A 25,376-nucleotide genomic window follows, 5' to 3' on the forward strand; every position below is an offset into this window, starting at 1 on the left:
TCCTCTCCCAGCAAGGTGAAGCCTTACCTATCCCACCCCCTTCAACAGCAACCACTGGTAAGCAACTTGCTGGCACAGTCTTGGCAGCCTCCCACATGCCTTTGCATCTGTGTCCTAATGTAAATCCTCTTTGCAACTTTAGAATTGATCTTTTAAATCCTCATTATTCAGAGGAGGAGGCAGAGGTGGTCCCAAAATATCTACAGCAGGTATCAGAAATCCTGCCCCACCCCCAAACCAGGTCTTCCTCTATGTGTCTACTGCTCATTTTTCTTTCATACTTAAAAGTGTGTGCCTCAGGAAGATGTGAGGTACCCCAATAACCCAGTTCTACCCTGTAGTGTCCCAGTGCTTGCCCAGCATTGTTGCCCTTACTAGTCTCTCTTCGCTCTCTTCCTTCACACACACACACCCTGCTTCCCACCCAATGCTGGGCTGAGTGTCATCTCTGTGGACCAAGCAGGATCCCTGTGCTGATGGCTACTGGTTATGATCCATCTCTGTGCCACACCCTCCTATGAAGCAATAAGCCCTGTGGTCTTCATGTTTGAAGGCTCTGCACAGAGCAGATGGTCCATCACTATAGAGTGAACCATGCAAAGAAGGCCTCCTGGGGCCATGGACATGACTCACTGGGCAAAGCACTTGCTGCACAAGTAAGAGCCCTAGTATTTAAATCTTCAATGCTCTAGTAAATGAAGCCTTGCCTGCCCCTGCCTGCATCCCAGACTCAGGGAGGCTGGAGGAGAATGCCAGCTGGCTAGCTGGAATAGCAGAACCCTCAAGCTCTGGGCTCAAGTAAGAGAAGTGACCTCACCTCGCGGGCTTCACAGGCTGATGGATCTCAGAGAGCCCTGCTCTGACACAGGTAGATCCCATCTGTGCTCATTCCCTGACTGCAGCAGGAAAAGAATGCCGTGCCCACTCCTCACAAATCTCTCTCACACACCACCACATCCCGGGGCCTCAAGCTAGGGATTTCCCACCCCAGGCAGCCCCAGTTTATAATATTCTCCTTCCTGGTGACTTTAATGTGGCAGTAAAATATGAGGCCACCCACAGAGACAGAAGCCTCCTGGAATCCAGAGTTCCCACCCCTTTCATAGGGCAGGACCACGGACTTGGCTGATTGGCTGAGTTATTCAAGGAGCTATGAGGATGGACATATTAGGGCAGTGGGATTGAGGCTGCTTGTGGAAGACAAAGCCAATGGGTACCACGGATCCATCTGTTTTTGCCTAAGGTCAAACAGCCAGTCAACAGCAAAGGCAGTGGGCTCCACCCCCAAGGCATCTAGAATTCTGGGCCATCCCTCCCCTTCCCTTTGCCAGACAGAGCTGTTCCGAAGCAACTCCAGCCTGAATGGGCCCACCCTTCCACCCCCACCCCTCACACACACCCCCGGCAAGGAGGCAGCAGTCTGTGTGGCCCTTCAGGAGACAGACTTCTGACTCCCAGCCAGGCAGGGGACGGACTGCCTGACCCTCACCCCAGCTTGAGACCGCCTGCCAGCCCCAGCAGTCAACATTCCAAAGACTCCTGGGAAGGTGAGGCCTCTCTAAGGCCAGAGCTGCTTGGGTGGCATGTAATGCAGGGTTCTAGGTTGGAATCAAATCTGAGGTGGTCAGTCCTGCAGGTCGGGTATCCACACAATGACCCGTATCATCGAAGTTGTAGATGTGTGAGTTATTACAGTGATTTGCCAGTAGGTGGCAATAAAAGGTCACAAAGAAGGAACGCATGAAAAAGGGAACCATTCGCCAACCTGGCTAACTGTGGGAAGCACAGTCCTGAGCCCTGTCATGTTGGTGATGTTACATGCAATGAATGAGTGTTGAGACGGAGCTTCTGTTTTCTAGGAGCTCACAGACTGGATGCCTGAAGGCAGGCAGATTGTAATGTAGAATTACAAGGCAGAATGGTACCATAAGGGTTGAGAGTTTAATGTGCCTGGTGGCTGAAGAGAGACACCCAAGCCCAGTTGTACTAAAGAAAACAAAAGAATAGATATTGCAAGTGAGGACTCTAGAAGGTGAGGAGTGGTTTGGAAAACAGAGATGTGAGTCTATACAAAAGGCCAGAAACATAAAAGCAGAGGACATTTTGAAGCATCACAGATGTGTGTGTGTGTGTGTGTGTGTGTGTCCATGGAAGCAGCCATGAAACAATGCATGGAGAAAGTGGACCAACTGGTGCCTGGGTCCCCATTAGGACGGAACTTGGGGTTCTGGGTTGAATCCTGAAAAATCTGAAACTATGGGACAACTGGAAAAGTTATGAGGTTTTGAAAGGTGACTTCTCTGTCTGCAAGATATGGGGAGTGAACTTGCCTCATCCCCTCTTGGGGTTGATGAGATGGTCAAGTATTAAGGGGAGAACACCAGAATCTGCAGGGTTATGGGGCAGAGTGGAGAGGAACTGGGAAACTAGAGAAGAATATGAATTAGGACTGAGGACCAAGAGCTGGCCACTGCGATACTGCCATAGTCTTGGTAGAACTCTATGACCTTATGAGTTGTAGTCCTAAAAGAAAGAATGCAGATAGTTTATTTAGACAACTGTTAACTTTACTCTTCATACTAGTATTAAGTGTCATCTTGCCAAAATGTAGGATTGCTTGAGGCATCAAAACAGGGACAGATTAGATAACATTGGCCTGTGGACAGGTCTGTAGATGATTGCCCTAATTGTTGAGAAAATCCAGTCAATTGTGAGAAACATCATTCCCTACAAAAGAAAGCTAGCTGAGGATAAGCAGGTAAGCTTGACTTTATCTTCTCTTTACCCTTGACCGTGGGTGTGCTATGACTACTTGAGTTCATGCCTTAACTTACCCCAAATTATGGCCTGTAACATGGAATTGTAAGCCAAAAAACCCTTTCATCTCTGAATTGCTTCTGGTAAGATCTCGTACGACAGCCCCAGAACTGAAATTAGAATATTCATCAACTTTAAATATTAGTCATGCACTTCATAGACCATTTGTTGTTTTCTCCAGGTCCCACAAGTACTGGAGGTGGAATGGAATGTGATGATTCCTCTTGTTGAGGATTTGTGATAAAATTCTGCATTGTGGGAGGCTAGCTAAACACACATTTTATTGGAGAGCATCAATGGGAAAGAAAGAAAAAGACAGGCAGGCAGACAGAACAACAGACAGAAAAAAACAAAAGGAAGGGAAGGGAAAGGAAGACAGCCCTACCTTCCTCACTTTCAGGTCATACCAACCATTCCTCTTCCACAAAAGCCCAGCCTCGGTGACATCTTAGTCTGTCTGTCCTGTAAGAAAAAGTGACACTAGCATCAAAGCTGTCAGCAAAGGATGCAGGAGGTCTTGGGGAAGACTTGGCATTGGCTGAGAATTGATGGGGGCTGTGAAGACAGACAGAGTGGGGCAGTCTAAGAGTTTGTAGAAAAAATTCTTTCACAAACAAAGGTTGAAAAAATAGTTGGCAGCATCCCTGCTCCAGGGGAAAGAATAAAGTGAAGAAACTTAGAGAAGGTTCTGGAATGTAATACTTTCAAGTTATTGATTAGAATGGGGTCATGTGGCCATACCTTACTTAGGGGAGTGTTGGGACCACGTTAGATAAATGTTTATTTAATCTATAAACATTTCTGCTGTGAGAAAAGGAGAGAATGAGTTAGGAGGAAGAAAAGTGCTGCCTCCAGTCCTAAGAAGGTTTGTAGACATGTTTAATGTAGTGTCTGGTTCACAGCAAATGATTCAAGCATCTGTTTTATTGCAAGAGCAGTGGGAAATGGGGATATAAACTGGGTCTTTCACATTTCACATGGAAAGATATCTAACCCCCAAGCACCCTCTGTCCTGACTCTTTCAGGGTTGAGTGAAAGCACAGACACAGGGATGAAGGCCTGGGTGCAGATCTCCCTTAGAATGTGCAAGTGTTTAGTCTCTGCATTTTGAGTTCCCTCCTTGATAGGATAGAAATAAAACTGCCTGCTTCATGATGGCAGTTGTCCACATTAAATGACAAAGACCACAGATTAAACCCTACATTCATTCATTTATTTATTAATTCAACAGATAATCAATCGCATTCCTGTGGTGTGCTGCACATTCTGGTGGTGTTATGGATAAAATGATGAGTCACAGACTTAAGGAATTCCTACTGTCATTCAGTGGGATGCAGACATTAAGCACCGTTACTGATTTTAATTATACTTGTAATCAGCCATAGGAAAGACAGACCATGTCAGAAGGGAGAACTATGGTCAGGAGTAGGGTGCTTACAAAGGAAAGTGGACAAGTAGGAGGATTGAGAATAAGGTTGGAGGGTCAGCAGAGAAAGGAAGGGTGAGGTCATAAGAATGCTATCTACTCTTTGGCCTTGATCGATAGTTCGTGGTGATAATTAGCTTTGTAGATTAGAGTCATGAAAGGCTGGGTGAGTGGATGGAAGAATTAGTGGTTGATATTTAGACACATGATACAGACATGAGGGAACAGATCAATAAGTCCTTGAAGTAGTACATATGTGCAATTTAATAAAATAACACCAAATCAATACTGCACTGTTTATGTTCTCCTTGTCTCATTGAGTCTTTCAAATCATTCATAGAAGTTGGGATCTTGGCTTCCTTTTAGAGGCTGCAGTTGAGGTACAGGAGGTCGAGTCTCCTCTCTTCCCATCCACTCTCCTCTCCTCCACCGTTCTATCTCTAAGTACCAAAGCAGTGGGTTGTCAGGGGAGGACAGTGGCAGGCTGAGACTGTTTTGGCTTCCACCTTTAGAGCCAGGCCTTTGAGAAATGGAGGAAAGGACAATGGACCCTTACTGAGCAGGTCTCTTGGTTTCCTTGCAGGTCAAAGTATTTCTACGGGAAGAGAGTGAACGGTGACATTGAGATCCGTGTGGAGCAGGTAGGTGGTGGCCCCGTCCCTAGCTCTTCCCACACCTGCCTTTCTCTGAACAGTGGCCATTTTCAAGAGCAACCATGGTCATAGTGAACAAAGATTGCCAGAAAAATCCTGGGTTTTACTTGGGAGTCGCATTAAATTCCAGAATTTTCTGGTTCACTAAGTTTTTAACCTTTTGGTTTTAGGTAGAGTATTAGTCAGGATTCTCTAGAGGAACAGAACAACAGAATTGATAGTATATATGTACTATATAAGTTTATATGTAAGTGTAAATATATATACATATATTTATGTACACACACACACACACACACACGAGTGACTTACAGGCTGTGGTCCACGAAGTTCAACAGTGACTGTCTACCAATGGAAGGTCTAAGACTCCAGTTCCATGTACTAGACTAAATGTTTCAACTGGTCTTCAAAATATGCTAGAATTCCAAAGAAGTAGGCTCCAATGCCAGTAAGGGAATAGCTTTGCATGAGAGATTGAGAAATAAGCAAAGAGCAAGCATCCTTCATCCACATCCTTAATGTAGCCAGCCATCAGAAGGTGTGGCCCAGATTAAAGGTGGATCTTCCCACCTCAAAGATCTGGAGAATAGATGGGTCTTCCCACTTCAAATGATTTAATTAAGAAAAAACCCTTCACAGCTATAGATGGCAGCTTGGGTTTTAGTTAATTCCAGATGTAGCCAAGAACAGCCATCACAGATAGAGAACTGTTCTTCAAAGAACCATCAGAAGGAGTCCATGCTACAAAACTGTGACAAGTGTAGCTGCTCAGATGGGAAGCCATGTGTCCCATCTATGACCTATGATTCCAGGGCATCTCCTTTGACTTTGACTATAGAGTATAGTGGATGTGTTAGTTACTTTTATATTACAGTGACGAAATATCATGACCAGAACAACTTATAATAGAAAACATTTCATTAGGTTTAAGATTTCAAAGGGCTGGAGTCCGTGATGGTAGAGTAAAGGCGTGGTGGCAGGAACATCTGAGAGCTCACATATGGTCTTCAAGCAGGAGGTAGAAGGAGACACACTGAGGATGGAGAGTCTTTTAAAAACTCAAAGTCTACCTCCAGTGACACACCTCCTCCAACAAGGTCACACCTCCTTATCCTTCTCAAACAATTCCATCAAGAAGCAGAGACCAAGTATCCAAATATATGAGCCTATGGGGGCATTCTCATTCAGACCACCATAGTGGAAGAGCATATGTTTGAACTTGACTCTCTTGTTTCTAGGTGTCGAGCAGGTGATTTGCTCTCTGTGCTGTCCTTTTCTTGTATTATTGTAGCTGGAATGCAGTTATTTGAAACATCAAAAGAGACCAGAATTGAGAATACCATCTCTCATTATTACTTCTGTTATCAATATCCATGTCCCTTGTTTTGTGTAGAAAGAAACATGGACTAGGTCAGATTGCAAAGGAAATCAGGACTTAACTCCATTCCTCCTGGTTTCTGACCAGGTACTCCACAATCAATAAACTGAGACCCTTCTTTATAGGAAGGAGTACCATACTCAACCTTAGGAGAGCACATCAGAGAAAAGGCTCTGGAGTCAGATTCCAGGTTCAAATCCCAATTCCACCTCTTAATTAGTTGTCCTGGCTGAGCAATACTTGGGCCCTCTCCAGTTCTTCATCTGTGCTCTTGGGTAATAGTAGCATTAGTTTGTGACAGTGGGGTGGCCGGGAGGACTCATGAGTTAGTGACAGGACATCACAAGTGTTTCTCTTTCCTCTCCTCCTCCTTTCTGTCTCCTCTTCCTCTCGTTTCTTTTCCTTTCTCTTCTCCCCTCTCTGTCATGTTCCTTCTCCCAGCCTTCCTTCATCCCATCTGTCCTCTTGCTGTTTCTTTTGCTATGAGTGGTTGTGGTTGTCAGTAAATCTCCCTTTCCTCTCCCTCTTCCACCCGCCCCCATACTCCATTCTACCCCAACCCTTCCTCCTCCTCTTCTTCTCATCATCCTTCAGTGAATAAGAACAAAATTGACTGGAAGAAATTTCATTTGGAACTCAGGAACAGAAATGGCCTATCTCCCCAGTCTCGCTCCCTGCACTATTTTTTCCCTGTGAGTCAGAAGAAGGGAGTGAACTGTTGAGCATCAAATTGATGGAGTTGGCTTCATATTAAAACACCTACAGTTTGAACTTCAGTATGATCCAGTGGCTTTTAAGTCAGTCCAGTGTCTACTAATTTTCCTTCCATGGCAAAAATGCGGGCTATTTTTGTTCATTTTGCAAATATTTGCCAGCGTCTACTATGCTGGCTAGCTCCATGTGGGGAAGACTAAAGAAGCAGTGGTCCCGTCCATAAACAGGAATGGCTTTGAGGATTGAGTGCTGTTTGAGTTGGATTGAAGAGTAGGAGGGCTCTTAATATGTGAAGCCCGTGGCATGGGAAGCATGTGAGGTTGAGAGTCCAAGGGCAGAGGAGTTTGGCGAGTACAAGGTGAGACACCAGTCCCACTGTTTGACTCCAGTACAGAACTCACTATCTCCTGCTACCCCTCTCTCAACAGAGAGTACAACCTGGACCTTCCACCTTAGCTGCAAGCCTGTGCATCCTCCCTCTGCCACCACACCTACCCTCTGCCATGTCCTCTTGACTCCATATCTCATGATTCCCTACTTCCTCCACTGCTAATTGTCAAGATGCTACCTTGGCTGGATGGCTACCAGCTCTCATCCAGACTTTTGATCGGCAACCATATAGCTCTATTTGTTTACCAATCTCCATTTTATTCTTCATGCCAAAACCAGGATGGGATGATCTGTCTTTGGGGTGTGTGCGTCTGTGTGTCTGTGTGTGTGGTGATGGTGGTGGTGATACAAGAGCCTGTGTACCATGCAGGTATGTGGTAGTCAGAGGACCACTTCAGGAGTTGGGCCTCACCTTCCCTGTTGTGTGAGAAAGGGGCTCTTTTTTTGCTGCTATGCTAGCTGTCCAGGAGTCTCTGGAGCTCCTTGGGTCTAGCTCTCCTCCTTCTTAACAGCACTGAGGACACAGATGTTTGCAGCTGCCCCCAGCTTAGTGTGGGCTCTAAGGATCCAAACTTCGGACCCTACACTTACACTACAGGCACTTTTGCCCACTGAGTCATCTCACTATCCCTAGAGTAATCTCTCAGAAGAACAAGTTGGGACCTTTGAAGACTTGGCTTAATTAACAGTGGCTTCCTCAGAAACTCCCTCCCTGAGCCCTGTCTGAATCAGGAACTCAGAGGTCCTTTCACAGCACCTCCCTCCTTCCTTCTCATCAATATATTTAGGGTGGGGTTATTTGCCTGCAGCAAGGGGCTATGACCAGATCTCCTCTGTTAAGTAGCACAGGTCCCGGCACAAACTAGAATGGAAGGAAATGTTTGCAGAGGGAATAACCGACAGATTCCTCAGATCCTGGCAGATCTGTTTCCAAGAGTGATAAATCCCTGCTTTTTAATCTCTCTTCCCAAATCTCAGTTTTCTGTAAACCATCTGGCAAATGTTCCATTGCCAACCAAGCTGGACATACTTCATCTCCTTTGTGGTAACCCCAAGGCATGCTTTCATTTCCCTATTTCCCTCTGCTATCTTAGCTCTGCATTCAGTCCAAGTGGCAGGTACCAGAACTGTTTGCAGGGAGGGACACCTGCCGTACCCCCACACAGAGATGCTGAGGACACTTCAGGAGTCTGGGGGCTGCAATTGTACAGGAAATGTTGGCTGGTTTAGTCATTCTCATTTCCAGCCATGGAAAACCAGAAAGTAAATTAGTCAGGAAACCAACTAGCATGTCATTTGGGCATTTGTCCCTGGAAGACATTCCTTCTCAAACTCTCCTTGAAGTCTGAATGACTTGTCTTTGGCCCAACTGGATCCATGGGTGGGTCACATAAGCAATCTCAACCCCCTGAAACTTCACACTCATCCTCCGGCACTCGAGAGAAGCTTTAGGATGGAAGCCACTGTTTAGTCTAAGCTGGCCTCTCCATGAAGGGTCAGATTAGCCAGATAATCGTACTGTCTGGGCTTTGTTGGACAGAATCAAAGAGTTAGTTGTGGTTGGCTTAGAGGAAGCCTCCACCCCATCTCCCCACCCACTTCCCCACAATTCCCAAACCACTTGCCTGGGCTGTAGCAGAGCCAGGAATCCAGAGGCCCCGGGAATCAAGTGGAGAGCTGCATCAGTTTGCATCCCATTACCCAGCATACCCGGCTGCCTCTGCCGGGTCCTACTGTGGTGTCCTAGTGGGACTAGAGAGTATCTGGCCAGGGTGCTTGGCCTGCCAAGCTCTCTTGTTTGTATTTGAGGCCAGGGCATTTTTCCACAGATACAAGTCACCCCTCTGTGGGACGAAGAGGTAGAGTCTATGGATGAATAGATTAGTGTTAAGTAGACCCACAGACTGAGAGAGATTTTTAATAAAACTTAGTGGTGTGGAACCCCTGACTCTGGTAAAATTGGAAATGAGAAGCAAGAAAAGAGGGGGTGAGGAGAGAAAGCTGGGATAAACGTGTTCAGTCTTTTCTCAGTATTAATGGAAGTATCAGTGCCTTGCTCCAGCAATGTCAGACAGAAAAGCAGGGAGACAAGGAAGCTGGATAAACCAGTGGCGTATATCTGAGCCTGTCTTGAAGTCCCTGTTCTTGAATGATTTAGAGAGAATTAGTTCCATGTGCTCAACCTATAGAACCTGTACAGATTGAGGTTCTTTGGGCCAGAAGTTTTCAGGTTTCAATTTTTTTTTTCATATTTAGAAGTATTTGCACACACATGATGGGATATATCATAGAAGGGAAGCTGAATCACAATATAAAATTCATTTCTGTCTAGCACATGTCTTACAGACACACACTGATAGTGATTTTACATATTGTAGGTATACCTGTATTTTGCTTATGACCTGGTCCCCTTGAAGCCAGGACCATCATGGTGGCACTCGAGGACATTTAGACTGGAACATGTGGGAATTCAGATTTCCAGAGCAGAGGAATGTTATATGTGTATGTTATATGTAGTGTATGCACACATATGTGCAGCTGCACTAGCATGAATATGTGTGTGAATGCCAGAGGTCAACAGTGGGTATCTGGGGTATCTGTCTCCATCACCTTCTACCTCATGTTATTTTGAGACAGGTCTCTCACTGAACCTGGAGCTCACTGATTGACTAAACTGGCAAGCCAGTGAACCCCCATCCTTCTCATCCTCCCACTCCATCTACCTGTCTCTCCCCCAAAAGTGTTGGGGTGCAGATGTATGCTACCACACCCAAATTTTCTATGGGCGCTGAGGATCTTGCACAGCAAGCACTCTTAATTTAGTAACCACCCCCAACCTCTCAACCCATTTTATTTTTATGTACACTTTAGTCTTCAATTCACATGTATTAATAAATGTATTAACATTTCTGAGCTACGACATTATTTGGTGTGGGGGCGTAAGTCCTCACCCCTCATTGAGGAGCTATTGACCGCTGGTAGCTACTGAGGGTGGGAGAATCAGTTTTCTCTCTCAACATGGCCTCTGGTAGGTTGACCATGCTGCAGAGGATGGTCCCACACCCATGCACATGTGCACAGCACTAATGATACTTGGTGGATTAGAAAAGGAGGAAGAGGAGAAGGGCAAAGAGTGGAAGTGAAAACAATCAAAATACAGTTTACATGTATGAAATTCTAAGAAAATAAGTTTTACAATTCTATTTTCTTTTTTAAAAAAGAATAGATCCTAATTAACAGTAGGCATTGATGATTAAAATAGGGTGAAATTTTAAGAACAGATCAACAAGATAAAATAGTAGAGGTTGGAAGTTAGTTCAACGTGACATGTTCGTAACTGTTTGAACACCACGGCCAGTAGAAAATGATGTTGATAGGAATATACCTTGAAAGAAGTATATAATGGCTAGGGAAGGGCCTGCAACTGACTTTATTTGATACCTCCAAAATAATAACTTCTCACATTTCATTTGTTGAAGACTTTAGGATAAATGAGAGAAAGAATATGCTGGATTCTTTAGATGTACTCAAACTGAATGGGTAAGCAATGCGAAATCTCATTCGAAAACTCAGCCACAAGGCAGCAGGATCAGAGAGATCTAGCTTATAAAAAATATGAGAAAAAAAGAAAAGATCTAATATTTAACTAGAATGCAGCTCAATACTTGTGGGAAGAAATGTGGGCTGAAAGCTGAGGCTGTGACGGCAGAGAAGACTGGAGATGGAAATCTCAGCTCCACCCTGTTGACTTTAGGTTGACCTTCTACCTAAAACATCTCTAAGTATCAATTTCCTTATCAGAGAAGTGAGGCTAGTAATTGAAGCCCAGCGAGCTACAGTTATGATATGGACTAAATAGTCAATTAATATGTTTAATGTTGTTTTCTGGCACACACATTTGTGCTCCATAAACTGCAGTTATGGTTCTATCAATGTGATACCACTACAAGCTACAGTATGATCTAATGCAGCATTTAGAATACAAGAAGATGATAGTTCATACCTGTCCCCGACACTAGTAGACATGTTTAAGCGGTATTATAAACAGGTTCTGGTGAGAGATTTGATGTCTCGCCAGCTGCATCCTGGAGTGCCTGCAGGAGAGCAGCTGGAATGGGAGAAAGACTAGGTCAAGGGACAAGAGATGCTTAGCACAGAAGATAAGAGGTCTCCAGTAGGGCCCGTTTCACTCACAACCATCTGCCACTTGAAGAAGCATTAGTAATTTAATTTAGCCTAATGACAACACTTTGAGATGGGTGCTTTGATGTTTCCATTTAGAAGATGAGGAGCTCAGAAGGGTTAAATAGTAAGCAGAAACGAGTAATGGAGAGAGAATCTGAACCTAGGTTCCCATGTTCCAAACCATCCTATATGGTTTCATTGAGGTTAGAGTTTGAGTTAATGGTACAATCCTGCAGAGAGAAGGGTTTCAGTTCTGTACACGGAAGCGTGGAGCAGCACAAGTGAATCGTGGACCGACCTGTGCTGTAGGTAGGGAGGGTGTCTCCTGTGCTGGAAATACTCTGGTAGAAACTGGGCAGCTGAAAAGGGGGCTATTTCACAGGAAATTAGCATTCTTAATAGAAAAGGTTCCTTTACTGGTGTTTCCTATATTTTTCTTGTGGGATAGAAGTAATGGATTCAAATGTTACAAACTGGAGAAGTCCCAAAAGTTGCTTTGCCTTCCTATTCATGTAGCCTTTTTGATTTCCACGATGGTGTCCCCCGGTCGCCATGAAGAAGGTGTTGGTGCAGCCCATCACCCTCACCTTCACAAACTGGTAAAATAGAATCAGATTCGGGTGTGGCTGTGTGAGCAGGTGAACACTCGAAGAGCTTTGATAAGTAAGTACATGCACCTCACGTTAGGTGATGCAGGAGAAATTCATTCTTTAAAAAAAGTCAAGAAAACAACCGTGTAGGATTATACTAAAAAGGAGATAATATTATTCTGTTCCAAACCATTTCCAAATAGAAATAGTCAAGGATGGGGACAGTTGAGAAGGCAGAGCCATGTGTTTAAAGGTGTCTTCTGCTGGGAACACCGACTGAAACATCTATTCCTGTTGCTTTGATAGGTGACAGTAAATGCTGAGACTGTTTTTGTTTGGGGAAGAAACTGAAAAGGTACCGAGTCTTCATCAAATTTTGTCTCCGATGATCTTGTAATAATCGTTATCACTTGGGGATTTTCTAGAAAGGTTTCAGATATGTAAATGTATGCCAACAGACAAAGTCACAATGTGTGTTCACAAATTAATTGGTTTGCATCTATTTAGTTTTAACTGTCAAGCTGACATACCCTAGTACTATCTGTGAAGAGAATCTCAATGGAGGTATTGCCTAGATCAGATTGAACTGTAAGTTTGTCTATCGGGGTTGTCTTCACTGATAGTTGATATACAGAGAGCCCAGCCTGCTGTGGGCAGCACCATTTCTCTAGGCAGTTGGTCCTGAATTCTTTTTTTTTTTGGTTTTTCGAGACAGGGTTTCTCTGTAGCTTTGGTGCCCGTCCCGGAACTAGCTCTTGTAGACTAGGCTGGCCTCGAACTCCCAGAGATCCGCCTGCCTCTGCCTCCCGAGTGCTGGGATTAAAGGCGTGCGCCACCACCACCTGGCTGGTCCTGAATTCTTTACAAAAGAAAGCTAAGCATGAGTCTGCCTGTTATCCAACAAGCAGTTTCCTTCATGGTTCTTATCAAGATTTTTTGACTATAAAGTGAGTTCTTTCATGAGAAGTAATTCTGTGCAGACTATCAAGAAGGCCTTCCTTTGGGTTCCTGCCTTGATTTCTTTCATTGATGAACTGTGGCCTGGAAATATAAGCTAAATAAACTCTTTCTTCCGCTCGTTACTTTTTATCAGAGTATTTTATCACAGTGACTGAAATGAGACTAGAGCAGGCAAAAATACAGAAGTGATTCTGTAACTCCACAGAGGGGTGAAGTTAATAAAGAATGATTACAATTGGATCAAAAGAGGAAGTCACATTACCCACAACGGTCTTTATTCATGGCTGTCACTGCCATAACTGTCCAGGGAGGGCTTGAACCCACATCCTCACTCGTGGTTTGGGAATTGCTACAGACTGTCTAACTTAACTACTGTTGCTGGCAGACAGGTTGACACCTCCTCCTCGCTCCAGCTCCTGAATAAATAACTCCCGTTGGTAGAAACAAAGATGGGCACATCTGGCAAAAGAATGTGGGACAAAAAGACTCTGGACTGTGAACTTTCGTGGTATAAGAAAGAATCTGAAGGGATGGATGTAGGGCTAAATAGGAAGAGTCTGACACAATCTACTCCTTTAGCTGCTCAAAATACATACCTATTCTCTTACTTATCTACACTCAGCACTGATTTTTCAATTAATTTTTTTTGTTTTCGTTTTGTTTGGGGGGAGTTATTGTTTGGGTTTGGGTTTTTTGTTGTTGTTTTGCTTTGCTTTGTTATTTGAGACAGGGTATCTCTGGGTAGCTCTGGCTGTTCTGGAACCTTGTAGGCCAGGCTAACCTTGAACTCTGAGATCTGCCTTGCCTCTGCCTCTAGAGTGCTGGGATTAAAGGTGTGGGTAACCACACCTGGCTGTCGTTTAACTTATCTTAGAGTTATCCATGAGAATAAACAGGTAGTGCTATCTCATTCCTGTTAACGATGGCCTAGAATTCTGTCATAAGTACATGCCAACATTTCTTTTCCATAAAAATACTATCATAGATGGTGCCACACCTATGTTACTTCAAGCATTTGTGTAGTGTGTCTGTAGAAGTCATCCCTTCCAGTAGAATGGCTCCATCCAAAATTGGAATGTGTGTTGGATGCTGCAGTGTATATTAAAGAACGAAGGACTTGGGGCTGGAGAATGCCTCTGCAGTTAAGAGCATCTACAGCTCTTGCAGAAGACCAGACTTTATGATGGTTTGTATGAGAAACGTTCCCCAGAGGGCCGGGTATTTGAATACTTGATTCTCAGTTTGTGGCAATGTTTGGGAGAGGTTTAGGTGTTGCAGCCTTGATGGAGGAAGTATATCAGTGCGGACAGGCTTTGGGAGTAGAAGCCTCATGTCACTTCCTTGCTTTCTTTGTTTTGTACTAGTGCTTGAAGATGTGGGGCCTGAGCTTCCTGTTTCTGCCTCTAGGCCTGCCACCTGTTGCTATGTCTCCCTGTCATGCTTTGATGGACTCTTATCCCTCTGGAATCATAAACCAAATCAACTCTTCCCTAACTTCCATAAGTTATCTTGATTATGGTATTTTATCGTAACAACAGGAAAGTAGCTCATACAGAGTTTGGAGAACCACAACAGCCTAAAACTCCTCTTTTGGATTCCACAGACATCTGCACTCACATGTACATATGTATAGACATGTGTACACACAGACATGGGGGAGAGGGGAGGGGAAGAAAAGGAAGGGAGGGGGAGAGAGAGAGAGAGAGAGAGAGAGAGAGAGAGAGAGAGAGAGAGAGAGAGAGAGAGGAAACTTGAAAAATGAAAATAAATAGAAAAAGGATGGACAGAGAGAAGGACTCTTTCCTCCAACTGCTATTCCTGGAATAGCCCTCAACCATCATCCTTCTTTTAGATATTCCTTAGGTAAAGAGAGCTGCCTGGTTGAGGTCACACCTCTTTCCTGGGTGCAGTTGTAGTCAATTCTATAAAGATCCTTGCCCCTTCATTCTAATCTGAGACAGCCGTGAAAGGCTATCCTGCCTCAGCTCCTTGTGTGTTGATAGAGACCTCCACTGAGATGTCTGTGTAGCTTGTCTTTATTCCCCCAGCCTGTTCCCACATTTTCCATTCCTTACAGTGTTGGTGCTTCTCAAAGCATCCTTAATAAATATCCCAGAGGATGCCAAACTTTCAAGAGCCCACTTACAATGTTGATAGGTACTGGATACTTAATCTCCAGGGAAGTCCTACAGATGATGGAAGAGTCTCTTCAGGGATAGATTTCTGGAACCCTACTCAACCCCTGTACACTGAAACTCTTCCCATGTAGAGTCAGGAACATTGATGTGGAACTCTGAGGTGCTCCATGATTTGCTCTTCCTGTTTGACACCTGCTGTGTTTGAAACTTACCAGAGCTTGGCATCTCTCTAGAGAGCCGAGTTCAGCTGCACTGATGCGGTAAGCCTTGCTTTGTTAATACAGTCCTGCAAGGTTTATTCATTTGGCTTGGCTTACCCTGACCTCAGACATTCTATTTTGTTTTATTTTTAAAAGTGTGCAGTTCTCCATGGAAGCCCATTTTTCAAATTTAAGAACCAGCTGGGAAGTGGGGGAGGGAGAAAAATAGAAAAAACAGGTGGGGTGCTAAGACATACTAGTTTGAACCATAACTCATCACATGAACAACTGTTTCTCTCCTTAACCATGACATTGATTTGTGTGGGTTTATCAGCTTCCTGACTCTACCTGCAAGCCCATCAATTTAAGTCTAGACACTGGAGAAGTGGCAACCATAACAACAGTAGCCAACTACCACTGAAATACCACAGCACAGTGAGTGCCCCTTAAGAGCTTGCTGTGTGTTGTCTCATTTAATCTGCAACTATGACTGTTGCTGAGAAAGCAGTTCAATCAGTAAATTTGCCAGATCTTGTCCCACAGTGTATAAGTTAGTTATGTTTAATCAGGTCTGATGTAACCTGATTAAAAGTGCATGTATCAGGATAGTTGTTCTTTTTTTTTTTTTTTTTTTTTTTTCTAGACAGGGTTTCTCTGTAGCTTTTGGCTTCCCATCTTGTCTCAGGTCCTCAAAATTACAGGCATCTGTTCTTTTGACCTACTGGATACATTACAAACTCATGTAATGTTCTCTGGCATATGGCTACCCTTCCCCTGACTCAGCCTAGTGGTCCTTCCCATTGAATATTTCTGGATCGTTACTGCAAAGTTCTGCTGTCCAAAGTTCAGTTGTTCTTTATTTCATCCGAAAGGTTACAATGATCCTTGACCTTAAGTGTCAAAGCCCACTGTCTATAACTCCATCAGGGGGCTTTGAGTCCCAGCTTTACAACCTCCTACATGACTCTGAGGAGTAATTGAACTTCATCATGCCTCAGTTTTTTCATGTGTAAGTCAGAAGCCATAGTAAGTACTGTAGGCAGAAGCAGCTTGTTTGTTCCCGGCTGCCCAGACCACAAAATGATCACTCAGAAACTATTATTTGCAATACTGTTTGGCCAATAACTTAAGTGTATTTCTGTTTTACTCATATATATATATATATATATATATATATATATATATATATATATATATACAGAGATCCGCCTGCCTCTGCCTCCCGAGTGCTGTTTTACTCTTATATTTTAAGTTAGCCCATTTTTTACTAATCTGTGTATTGCCATGTGACTGTGGCTTACCAGCAAGGTTTTGGTGCCTCTGTTTCCTGTGGGCAGTTACATGGCTTTTCTCTGACTATGTTTACTTTCTCTTCCTCTCTCTGCTTGGAACTCCTACCTTGCCCTGTTCTGATAAGGCACCAGCTGAAATAGATGTAAGAGTAAGCCAGAAATATGCTTAAGCTATTGGCAAAACAGTACTGCAAATAATACAGATTTCTGTGTGATTATTTCTGGATTCTGGGTGGCTGGGGAAACAAACAAGTAGCCTCCCCAAACAAATACTTTCTTCACGTGTAAATCCGTAGCCATAGCAAGTACTATAAACTGAAATGAGTTACCATATATGAAGCACACTTACAATTGAGTTGTTATCTTGACTTCTTGGTCCTGAGTATTGTGTGTATGTGTGTGTGTGTGTGTGTGTTTCCTTTCCTTTTAGATCATTCAGAGATGGTAAAGGTGCATCCATAAACTAAAAACCTAGACATATAATCTGTGAGCAAGGCTCTGTGAGCAGTTCTTGTGGTATGTATTTGGTTCTTTACATACATGATTACAGGACCCATTGATATTTTCACACTCAGCTGGCACTTTCTAATATTCCCTTGATACCACATAGTGGGGGGGGGTGTCTGGATCTGATGGGTGTTAGGGTTCAGGGGCTAGGTGTTAGGTGGGATTTTCTTGAATGGATTTGAGCGAGTGGATGCTGTGACAGTCATGGAAGGGTGAAGTCAGAAAGGGTATGTGGAGATCATCCAAGCCGATCTACTTATTTGGGGAAATTCATTTTATTTTTATTTGTGTGTCTCTGTGAGTATGTGTATCTGTGAGTATGCACAGATGCCAGGAAAGAACGTTAGATCTCTTATAGCTGGAATTTTAGGTGGTTGTGAACCACCTAGCGTAAGTAATATACAAGCACTCTTAACCACTGCACTGTCTCTCCAGACCCCCAATCTACTGTCTTTTTAAAATAATTTTTTTAGCTCATTTTTCATACCAACCACAGTTCCCCCTCCCTCCCCTCCTCCTGCTTCTCCTAACTCCTCCCCCAACCCACTCCCCATCCATTCCTCAGAAAGGGTAAGGCTTCCCATGGGGAATCAACAAAGCCTGGCACATTAAGTTGAGACAGGATCAAGCCCCTTCCCACTGCTGTGCAAGGCATTCCACCACAGGGAATGGATTCCAAAAAGTCAGCTCATGCAGGAGGGTTAATAGATCCTTGTCCCACTGCCAGGCCCCTCAAACAGACCAAGCTACACAACTGTCATCCACACACAGAGGGCCTAGTTAGGTCCCATGCAGACTCCCCTACCTGTCAGTCTAGAGTCCATGAGCTCCCAAGACCTCAGGTTAGCTGTCTCTGTCTGTGGGCTTCCCCATCATGATCTTGACACACACACACACACACACACACACACACACACACACACGCTCCTCCTCATATAATCCCTACTCCATCCCTTCCACTGAACTCTTGGAGCTTGGCCTGGTGCTTGGCTGTGGATTCCTGCATCTGCTTCCATCAGCTACTAGATAAAGATTCTATGATGAGAGTTAGTCTGAACTGATTGGATGAAGTGTGGCCCAATCTACTGTCTTAACTGCAGAGAATATAGAGGGGAAGGGACTAGAGCCATCATATCATCATGTTACAGATGGAGACTGAAGCACAGGTTACCCAGGCTTTCATCTCCCATGCCATTGCTTTTTCTACATCTTTTCCCTGTCTGCCAATGGGGCTTGTTTGGTTTTTGACCTATAGTTTTAAGGAGCCATGAGATCCTTCTTAATGGTTTTAATAACAAAGAAATTAATCTTACCTCATGAGTTCCTTATTTTCCACACTAACCTATGAAAGGCCTTCTTGGGAGGGATCTAGGTTGGAGTACTTAGCCATAGCTGGAGGCCAAAGGATAGAACCATCAAGTGTGTACTGGGGGACTACTGTGCCCTGTGCTTAGCAGTTTCCTGACTCTAAACACAACAGGAGCCATTTTGCTATTAGAATGGTTCTTCTGGCCTGCCTCATCTTCTCTGTTAGAGGAGGTTTTATCATCCTGGTGTGATTTGAGCATTTGAGCTAAACCTTGAAGACTTTATGGCAAAATGTAGGAAAGGATACAAGAGAGAGTCGGGTTTTATCTCAGGTATTATTTCATTCAATCAGAATGAAAGGGGTGAGAATCAAAGGGGTCCATCATCTTTCTTTCCTTGTATTTGAGACAAGGTTTCACTATGCATTCCAGGCTTCTCTTGAACTCACTGTAGCCAGAGACCCAAAGATGTTCCAGCTTCATAAGTGCCGGAATTACATGTGTATCACCACCCCTACCTGGAGTCTGTTGTCTTACACCGGAATGCCACACTTATAGATCTGGCCACTAGCCACTGTGTTTGGTAATTTAGCTTTCCCTTACTACCATTCCACTTCACTAACACATGCCTTGCCTCCATTAAATAAATGAGACCTCAGTGGAAATTAGGTTGATGTCCAAAAGGGAGACCTCAGCAAGCCCTTTGTTTTCTTGGAGGGTATATAATAAACACATACACAGAATGCCTTATCTACGCCTGCACCTTTATTCAAGAGACACTGAACACCTGCTTTGTACTTTTCTTACTGACACTCCTCCAACCTCAAGGAGTTTGTCATCTAGTAACTGTAAGAGATCATGGCATATGTTTCCCAGAGACTTCCCAGCTGTGCAGCATTGTCACAAAAGACTTCACAGAGAAGCAGGTGATCGGCAAGGTTTGGAGAAGAGAATTAAGGGGAAATCAATGGACAGATGTGGACATTAGGCCTTCCAGCTAAACAACATATTTTATAACTTAGCTTGTCACATATGGAGAAGAGATCAGATGATAGAGTGCATGAGAAAGGATTGTTCTGGTTAATTTTAACTGTCAACTTGACATAACAGAGTCACCTGGGACGAAAGTCTCAGTGAAGGAATGTCAACATTTGGTTGGCCTGTGGGCATGTCTGTTGGGAATTCTTAATTAACCCAGTCTAACTTGGTTAGTACCATTCCCTAGACAGGGGGTCCAGAGCTGTAAAGAGTGGGGAGATCAAGTTGAGCTATCCAGCAAGCAAGGTTTCTTTGCTTTTAACTACGGATGTGATGTGTCTGGCTGCTTGAATTCCTGCCTTGATTTCCACATAATGATGGATTGTAACACTGTAAATTCAATAAGCTCTTCCTTCTCCTGTGTTGCTTTTTGTCACCACAACAGAAGTAAAACCGGGACAGGGATGATGGGAAGTGAGTCTAGAAAAGCAGGTGTAGAGCAGTTTCTTCCATGAGGGCATTAGGAACAGGCTGTACATGCTGTTCATTGTCAACCTGACACAAGCTAAAGTCGTCTGGGGGGGACCTCGATTAAGAAAATGCCTTCGTAATACCAGGCTGTAGGCAAGCCTGTGGAACATTTTCTGAATTAATGATTGATGGGGGTGGGCCCAGCCCATTGTGAGTGGTGCCATCCCTGGACTGGTGGTCCTGGGTTCTATAAGAAAATCAGGTTGAACAAGCCGTGTGAGTAAGTCAGTAAGCAGCACCCCCCATGGCTTCTGCATCAGCTCCTGCTTCCAGGTCCCTGCCCTGTTTGAGTTCCTATCCTGACCTCCTTCAATGATGAACAGCAATGTGGAAGTGTAAATCAAATAAACCCTGTCCTTCCCAACTTGCTTTTTGGTCATCATGGTGTTTCATCATAGCAATAGAAACCCTAACTAAGACACTGTGCAACTGAACAGTGTGTCCTAGGGGCGGCAGGGGCACATGAGCACTGGTCTGATTTACCTGTGGAATGATGAGAGTGTATGTCCATGTGTAAGAGCACATGCTCATGGTATGTTTGGGAGATGACTGTAAAAGTAATGGTTCGAAGCTGGAGACAGACAGACACCCAGCACTCCATTTGCCAAAGGAGACACCCAGTCCTCCCTTGATTACTAGCCTCAGTGAGGAGGCTCAAAAGTGGGTGCTTGTGGAGAGGAGGTTTCACCACTGTTTTTCTCTTCTTTCTTTCTTTCTTTCTTTCTTTCTTTCTTTCTTTCTTTCTTTCTTTCTCTTTTTCTTTCTTTTGTATCCTGCCACGCCTATCATTTCTACTTAAGAAAAGAAGTGACTTGATTTCCCTATCACACAGAGAATATATTCAGACCCACATGATAGAGTGGAGCTGGCATGGTTTTGAAACAAGCCACTGTCCACCTCACCTTCTATATCACCTTAGCTGGCCATTTGCCCTGGTCAGCTCCATTCTCTGTACTCTGTTTTCCAGTCTGCTAAAGTCCTGGGCCTGTGACTCCTGTACATGCCCCCCCCCCAGCTCCTTTTGCTCTTCCTCATATGTCTGCCCCAGCTTTGCCCTTCAACTTTTGCTTGGCCACTCAACATTTCCTGCCAGCCCTACTGCTGGGTCTAGCCAGCTCCTGGATGAAAGAAGACTTCCCCAGCCCTGCCAGCAGCCCCAACCCAGGTGTGCTTACACACCGGATTTGAGCCTTTGTATTCTAGTAGGAACCCCAGGGGTTATTAATTAATACAGGGTGGAACCCATCATGGAACATATCAAAAAAAAGAAACCCAGAAGGAGCCAAAGGGATTTCTGAATGCCCAGCAGGGAAAAACACCATTTAATTGGCTTGGATGACTTCACTGCAGAACTCTGTCTGGCTGTTATGCTAAACTGGAAATGAATCCATTACATTGTCTAAGGAATCTCCCAGCCCACCCTGAGCACATCTCCTGAGGCAGGGAGTGGGGCCGACACATAAACAGGACTTAGGCATAGAAATGTCTGGGCACATTGTTTCATGCCTAGAAGCTGATATCTGAGAATGGGTTTGTATGTTCTACAACGTCTCTCTTCCATATTCCACAGGCGCTTTCCCAATGCACTACTGACTTTGGAATATAATGCAACGTAAATCAAACCTATCTTGGGCCCCTCCTCAGGAAGTTCACGGGGTACCCTGAGAATTTCCAAGGGTAATGTTGTCCTATGATAGTACTAAACCTAGGGGCAATACTACCAGCCTCTGGCCCCATGATCCTGAGCACAAGGCACCAGCTGAGCATTTCATATAAATTACCTTCTCTCAAGCTCATCAACTCACGGTGGTGAGTAGGTACCATAAAGTTTCATTTTCCAAGTGAGGAAACCAGGACTTTCCCAAAGCCACAGGGTTTATAAGTGACAGTCTGACTCCAGAGTCTGCATGGACAGTTCTAACCTGGATGCTTGCTTCCCTGGAGATGTGTTCTACACACATAAACCCCAGCCTCCATAGGAGGCTTCCCACCTCCTTTCTCTCAGAGTCCATTTTAGACTCCAGGCCTCCTGACCCTGAGCCATTTTGATTCATAGCCTGGGCTCATATACATCTTTCCTGGGACATCTTCACCCCGTGGCCTTCTCTACGTGCATCACAATTTCAGGCTTTGTTTCCACCTCAGGCTTTGTGTTCACGGTGCTATGTTCACTTGTCTACCATGACGCTTACCAGATAACTTTGTTACTGCCAGTTCACCTACCTGCCACTCACAGGGCAGGATCATTATCCTACAAATAGAAGTGCTTCTCTGTGCTTAGCAATAGAGCTTTAGTGGTGAGGGAAGACAGATGTGGCTTCTACCCTTTGGAGAGTAGGTGTGAATATCACAGTCTCTCTTTCTCCATAATTAACTGTTAAAATCTATGACAGTGTAAAGTCTATAATAGTATGGAGGGGAGACAGCTCAGTTGCTAAAGGGCTTGCACAATGGCTCCTGAGAAGGTCAGCTGAGGGTGACCTCTGACCTCTACACGCATTGGCCACATATCCACATGGCATGCACGCACTTTTTAAAGCTACGATGGTAAAGTACCTGGGGTGACAGCAGCTTATAATGGATTTCCTGGCAATGAACGCTTACTTATGCCATTGGTATCCAGGTACACAGTCTGAGTTCAGCAGCTAATTCTCAACCTTACTTAAAGAATGGGAAAAATAAAGAAGCTGCAGAATTCAGACCAAACATGAGGGGCTCCAGATCTCCTTTTGTCTGGTATTGAATGCATATAAAACACTATCTCAGTAAGACTGACACAGAGAAAGTCATACATCATGATCAGAATGTTTGACAAGCCACAGTCCAAGAAATTGATCTATACAAATCATTTATTTTGCTTTTGCCCCAGTCCCCAAGGTTATAACTGATAGAACTCAGACTCACAGCCAGTAGACAGCTGAGCTGAGATGTGACGGCCACTGTATCTGTGGAACTGGGGCTCCTCGAGGGTTAGCCACTTACCCAAGTCATGCCATTGGATAAAACCAGCCTTACTTCCCCATCTCTTCTTGCCAAGTCTGCCTGTGGGATTGTGAAGGAAAGGAAGTTAACACTGAGAAGAAATAGCAGCAGGAAACAGCAGAGGCCCAACTTTGGGCACCCAGGAGTGCATCTAGGGGAATTCCAAGTGCACCATGAGGGCTAAAAGAACAGTGAGCCACGGCAGGTCAGTTTTCTGCTCTTCCTGGTGTTTGCTTTACCCAGCCTTTCCTAACAGGTCGTGTCCTAGTTGGTGAACTGTGAGGTTTCCCAGCCAGTAGCCTGTCCACTTAAGTCACCTGGTGTCTCATTTTTGCAGACAAATGTACTTGTCAGGGCCACAGACTGCATTTCTAGTTTTATGTCCTTCTGTGTCCACATTACTCGAACTTTCCTTCCCCCCCTCCCCGGCCCCGAGTAGCACTCTTGTCTTGTGCCTGGGTTGTCAGTCTGTTTGGGATGGAACTGTACCAACAGACAGCCCCTCCCCACCTAAGACCTGCATGCTATCCAGACAAGGAGGAGACAGTGGCCCAACCTCTCTGTGGCTGCCAGGGAAAGCAATGGAAGCCAGAGCCTACATCTCCCCTTTCTGGGCCCGCCAATTGCCAGGAGCCCTAAACTTTTCACTCATTGAACTGAAAGGGATTTTGATGACTCCCCTTAGTTTGCTTGTTCTTGTATAATTGCTTTGGTCTCCCCCTGGCTCCTGCTGCACACCATGGTCCAGGCTCCTCAATGTCTATGGGCTGAGGGCCAAAGTTTTTAGGCAGCACCAAGGCCCTTCCTACTCTGCTGAGCCCGTCTTCCATTTGCTCTTTTCCTCTCTTTGCTTACTGGTCCCCATGGGCAATTTTGGAAAAGCCAGATAATTAATTTACATGGTTTCTTATTCCTTGAAGCTTTCACACATTTTCTGTGCCTTGATGTAAAAAAATGTTAATTCTCTACAATGGCTATCAATAGAGATAACCATTCATTCATGTATTCGTCCCCCTATCTAGCCAGCCCTGTGCTTACACCTTTACCCAGCACTCTATAACTGACTCTCCCTTTTTTCTTTTGTGGATTAGTCCATCCAAGTACTAGCCAGGCTTAACCCTGCGTTCCATAGGAGATTGGGTGTATTCTGGATGGTGTGACTGGAAACTGTTTTATGGTTTCTGATCATATAAACGGATGCAGGGGTGCAGGTCCACAATCCCAGCACTGGGGAGGTAGAAACAGGATGATTAGGAGTTCAAGGCCATTCTTGGATACAGAATGAGATACTGTCAAAAGACAGACGGATGGAGGGAAGGAAGAAAGAAAAGAAGGAAGGGAGGAAAGCAGGGAAGAGGGAAAGAAAAGAAATGAGAGTGTATAGATGGGTAAGATTTTACTATCTATAACCCAGTTTCCTTCCAGTGGCCCTGTGAACTGTTACTGCTTTAGGTGGTAAAACCAGCTCCACAGAGTCTCAGCAATGTAGACTTGTGTATCCGAGGTGGAACTTAAACTCCCGGCTAGCCCTCCCTCTCCTAGCTCCCAGTGCCAACTCATCCCTTGTCTCTGGCATACTTGTCTGCTGTCCCTATCAGGCTTCTCTGTGCTCTTGGTTTTTCATAATCCTTCCCTGAACTGTCGTCTGTACATATTTTGTGGGGGAAAAAGAACGGTAGGATTCTGAAAGTAAAAAGGCCCATTTGAAATGACTGCCATTAGTATTACGTAATATTTTGTTTACATGGAGGAAATGTCTTGTGGCCTCAGTAGAACAGAGATGTATTCGGGGAGTACAGTGCGGTGCTGAGGGCTGTGCCTAGGCTGAGATGCATATGAAGTGCGATGGATTCTGGCTCTGCTCCTTTTCACCTTGTGGGACTTGTAGCAATGGGCTCCATGTTCTGAGCTCCCGTTTCTTTATTTACAAGTGGAGATAGCAGGGTACCTGTGTTTGGCACGTGGCCAGAACTGGATTTGCTTTAGTGGAAAAGGAAGGCACTCTGGATCTAGCTTGACTTACTCATGAACACAGGAACTAGTAAATAAAGAAAGCATTGCCACCCGACATCTGCCCTGTTCCTGTATCACACACAGCTGCTCCATGAATGGGGCAGTCACTTTCTAGCTAAGCCGAGGCCCGTGACACACCTGTCCACACAGCAGTGAGTGCTGGCAGCAAGGTGGACCCATAGTCTAGCTTTGAAGGAGCATGCCATCCTGGCATGCTGTGGTCCACACAAGCCTGCTGTTGAAGGATGACAGATTGTGGATAACATGACAAGTCTTGGACAGATGAGCTCAGTTGGTAGTTAATTATACAACGGG

General features: G+C 44.6%; 1 protein-coding gene across 2 annotated transcripts in view; it reads left to right on the forward strand.

Moving 5' to 3' along the window:
* Syn3 (synapsin III) overlaps window positions 1-25,376 on the forward strand; it is a 376,504-nt gene that overhangs the window by 43,307 nt on the left and 307,821 nt on the right. For both annotated transcript variants that reach the window (XM_057757481.1, XM_057757482.1), the window contains exon 3: window positions 4,827-4,884. In XM_057757481.1, the coding sequence (XP_057613464.1) occupies window positions 4,827-4,884 (58 nt within the window). The remainder of the gene's footprint in view (window positions 1-4,826; window positions 4,885-25,376) is intronic.

This window comes from Chionomys nivalis, chromosome 25 (assembly GCF_950005125.1).
Source record: "Chionomys nivalis chromosome 25, mChiNiv1.1, whole genome shotgun sequence".
NCBI classification, from domain to species: domain Eukaryota; kingdom Metazoa; phylum Chordata; class Mammalia; order Rodentia; family Cricetidae; genus Chionomys; species Chionomys nivalis.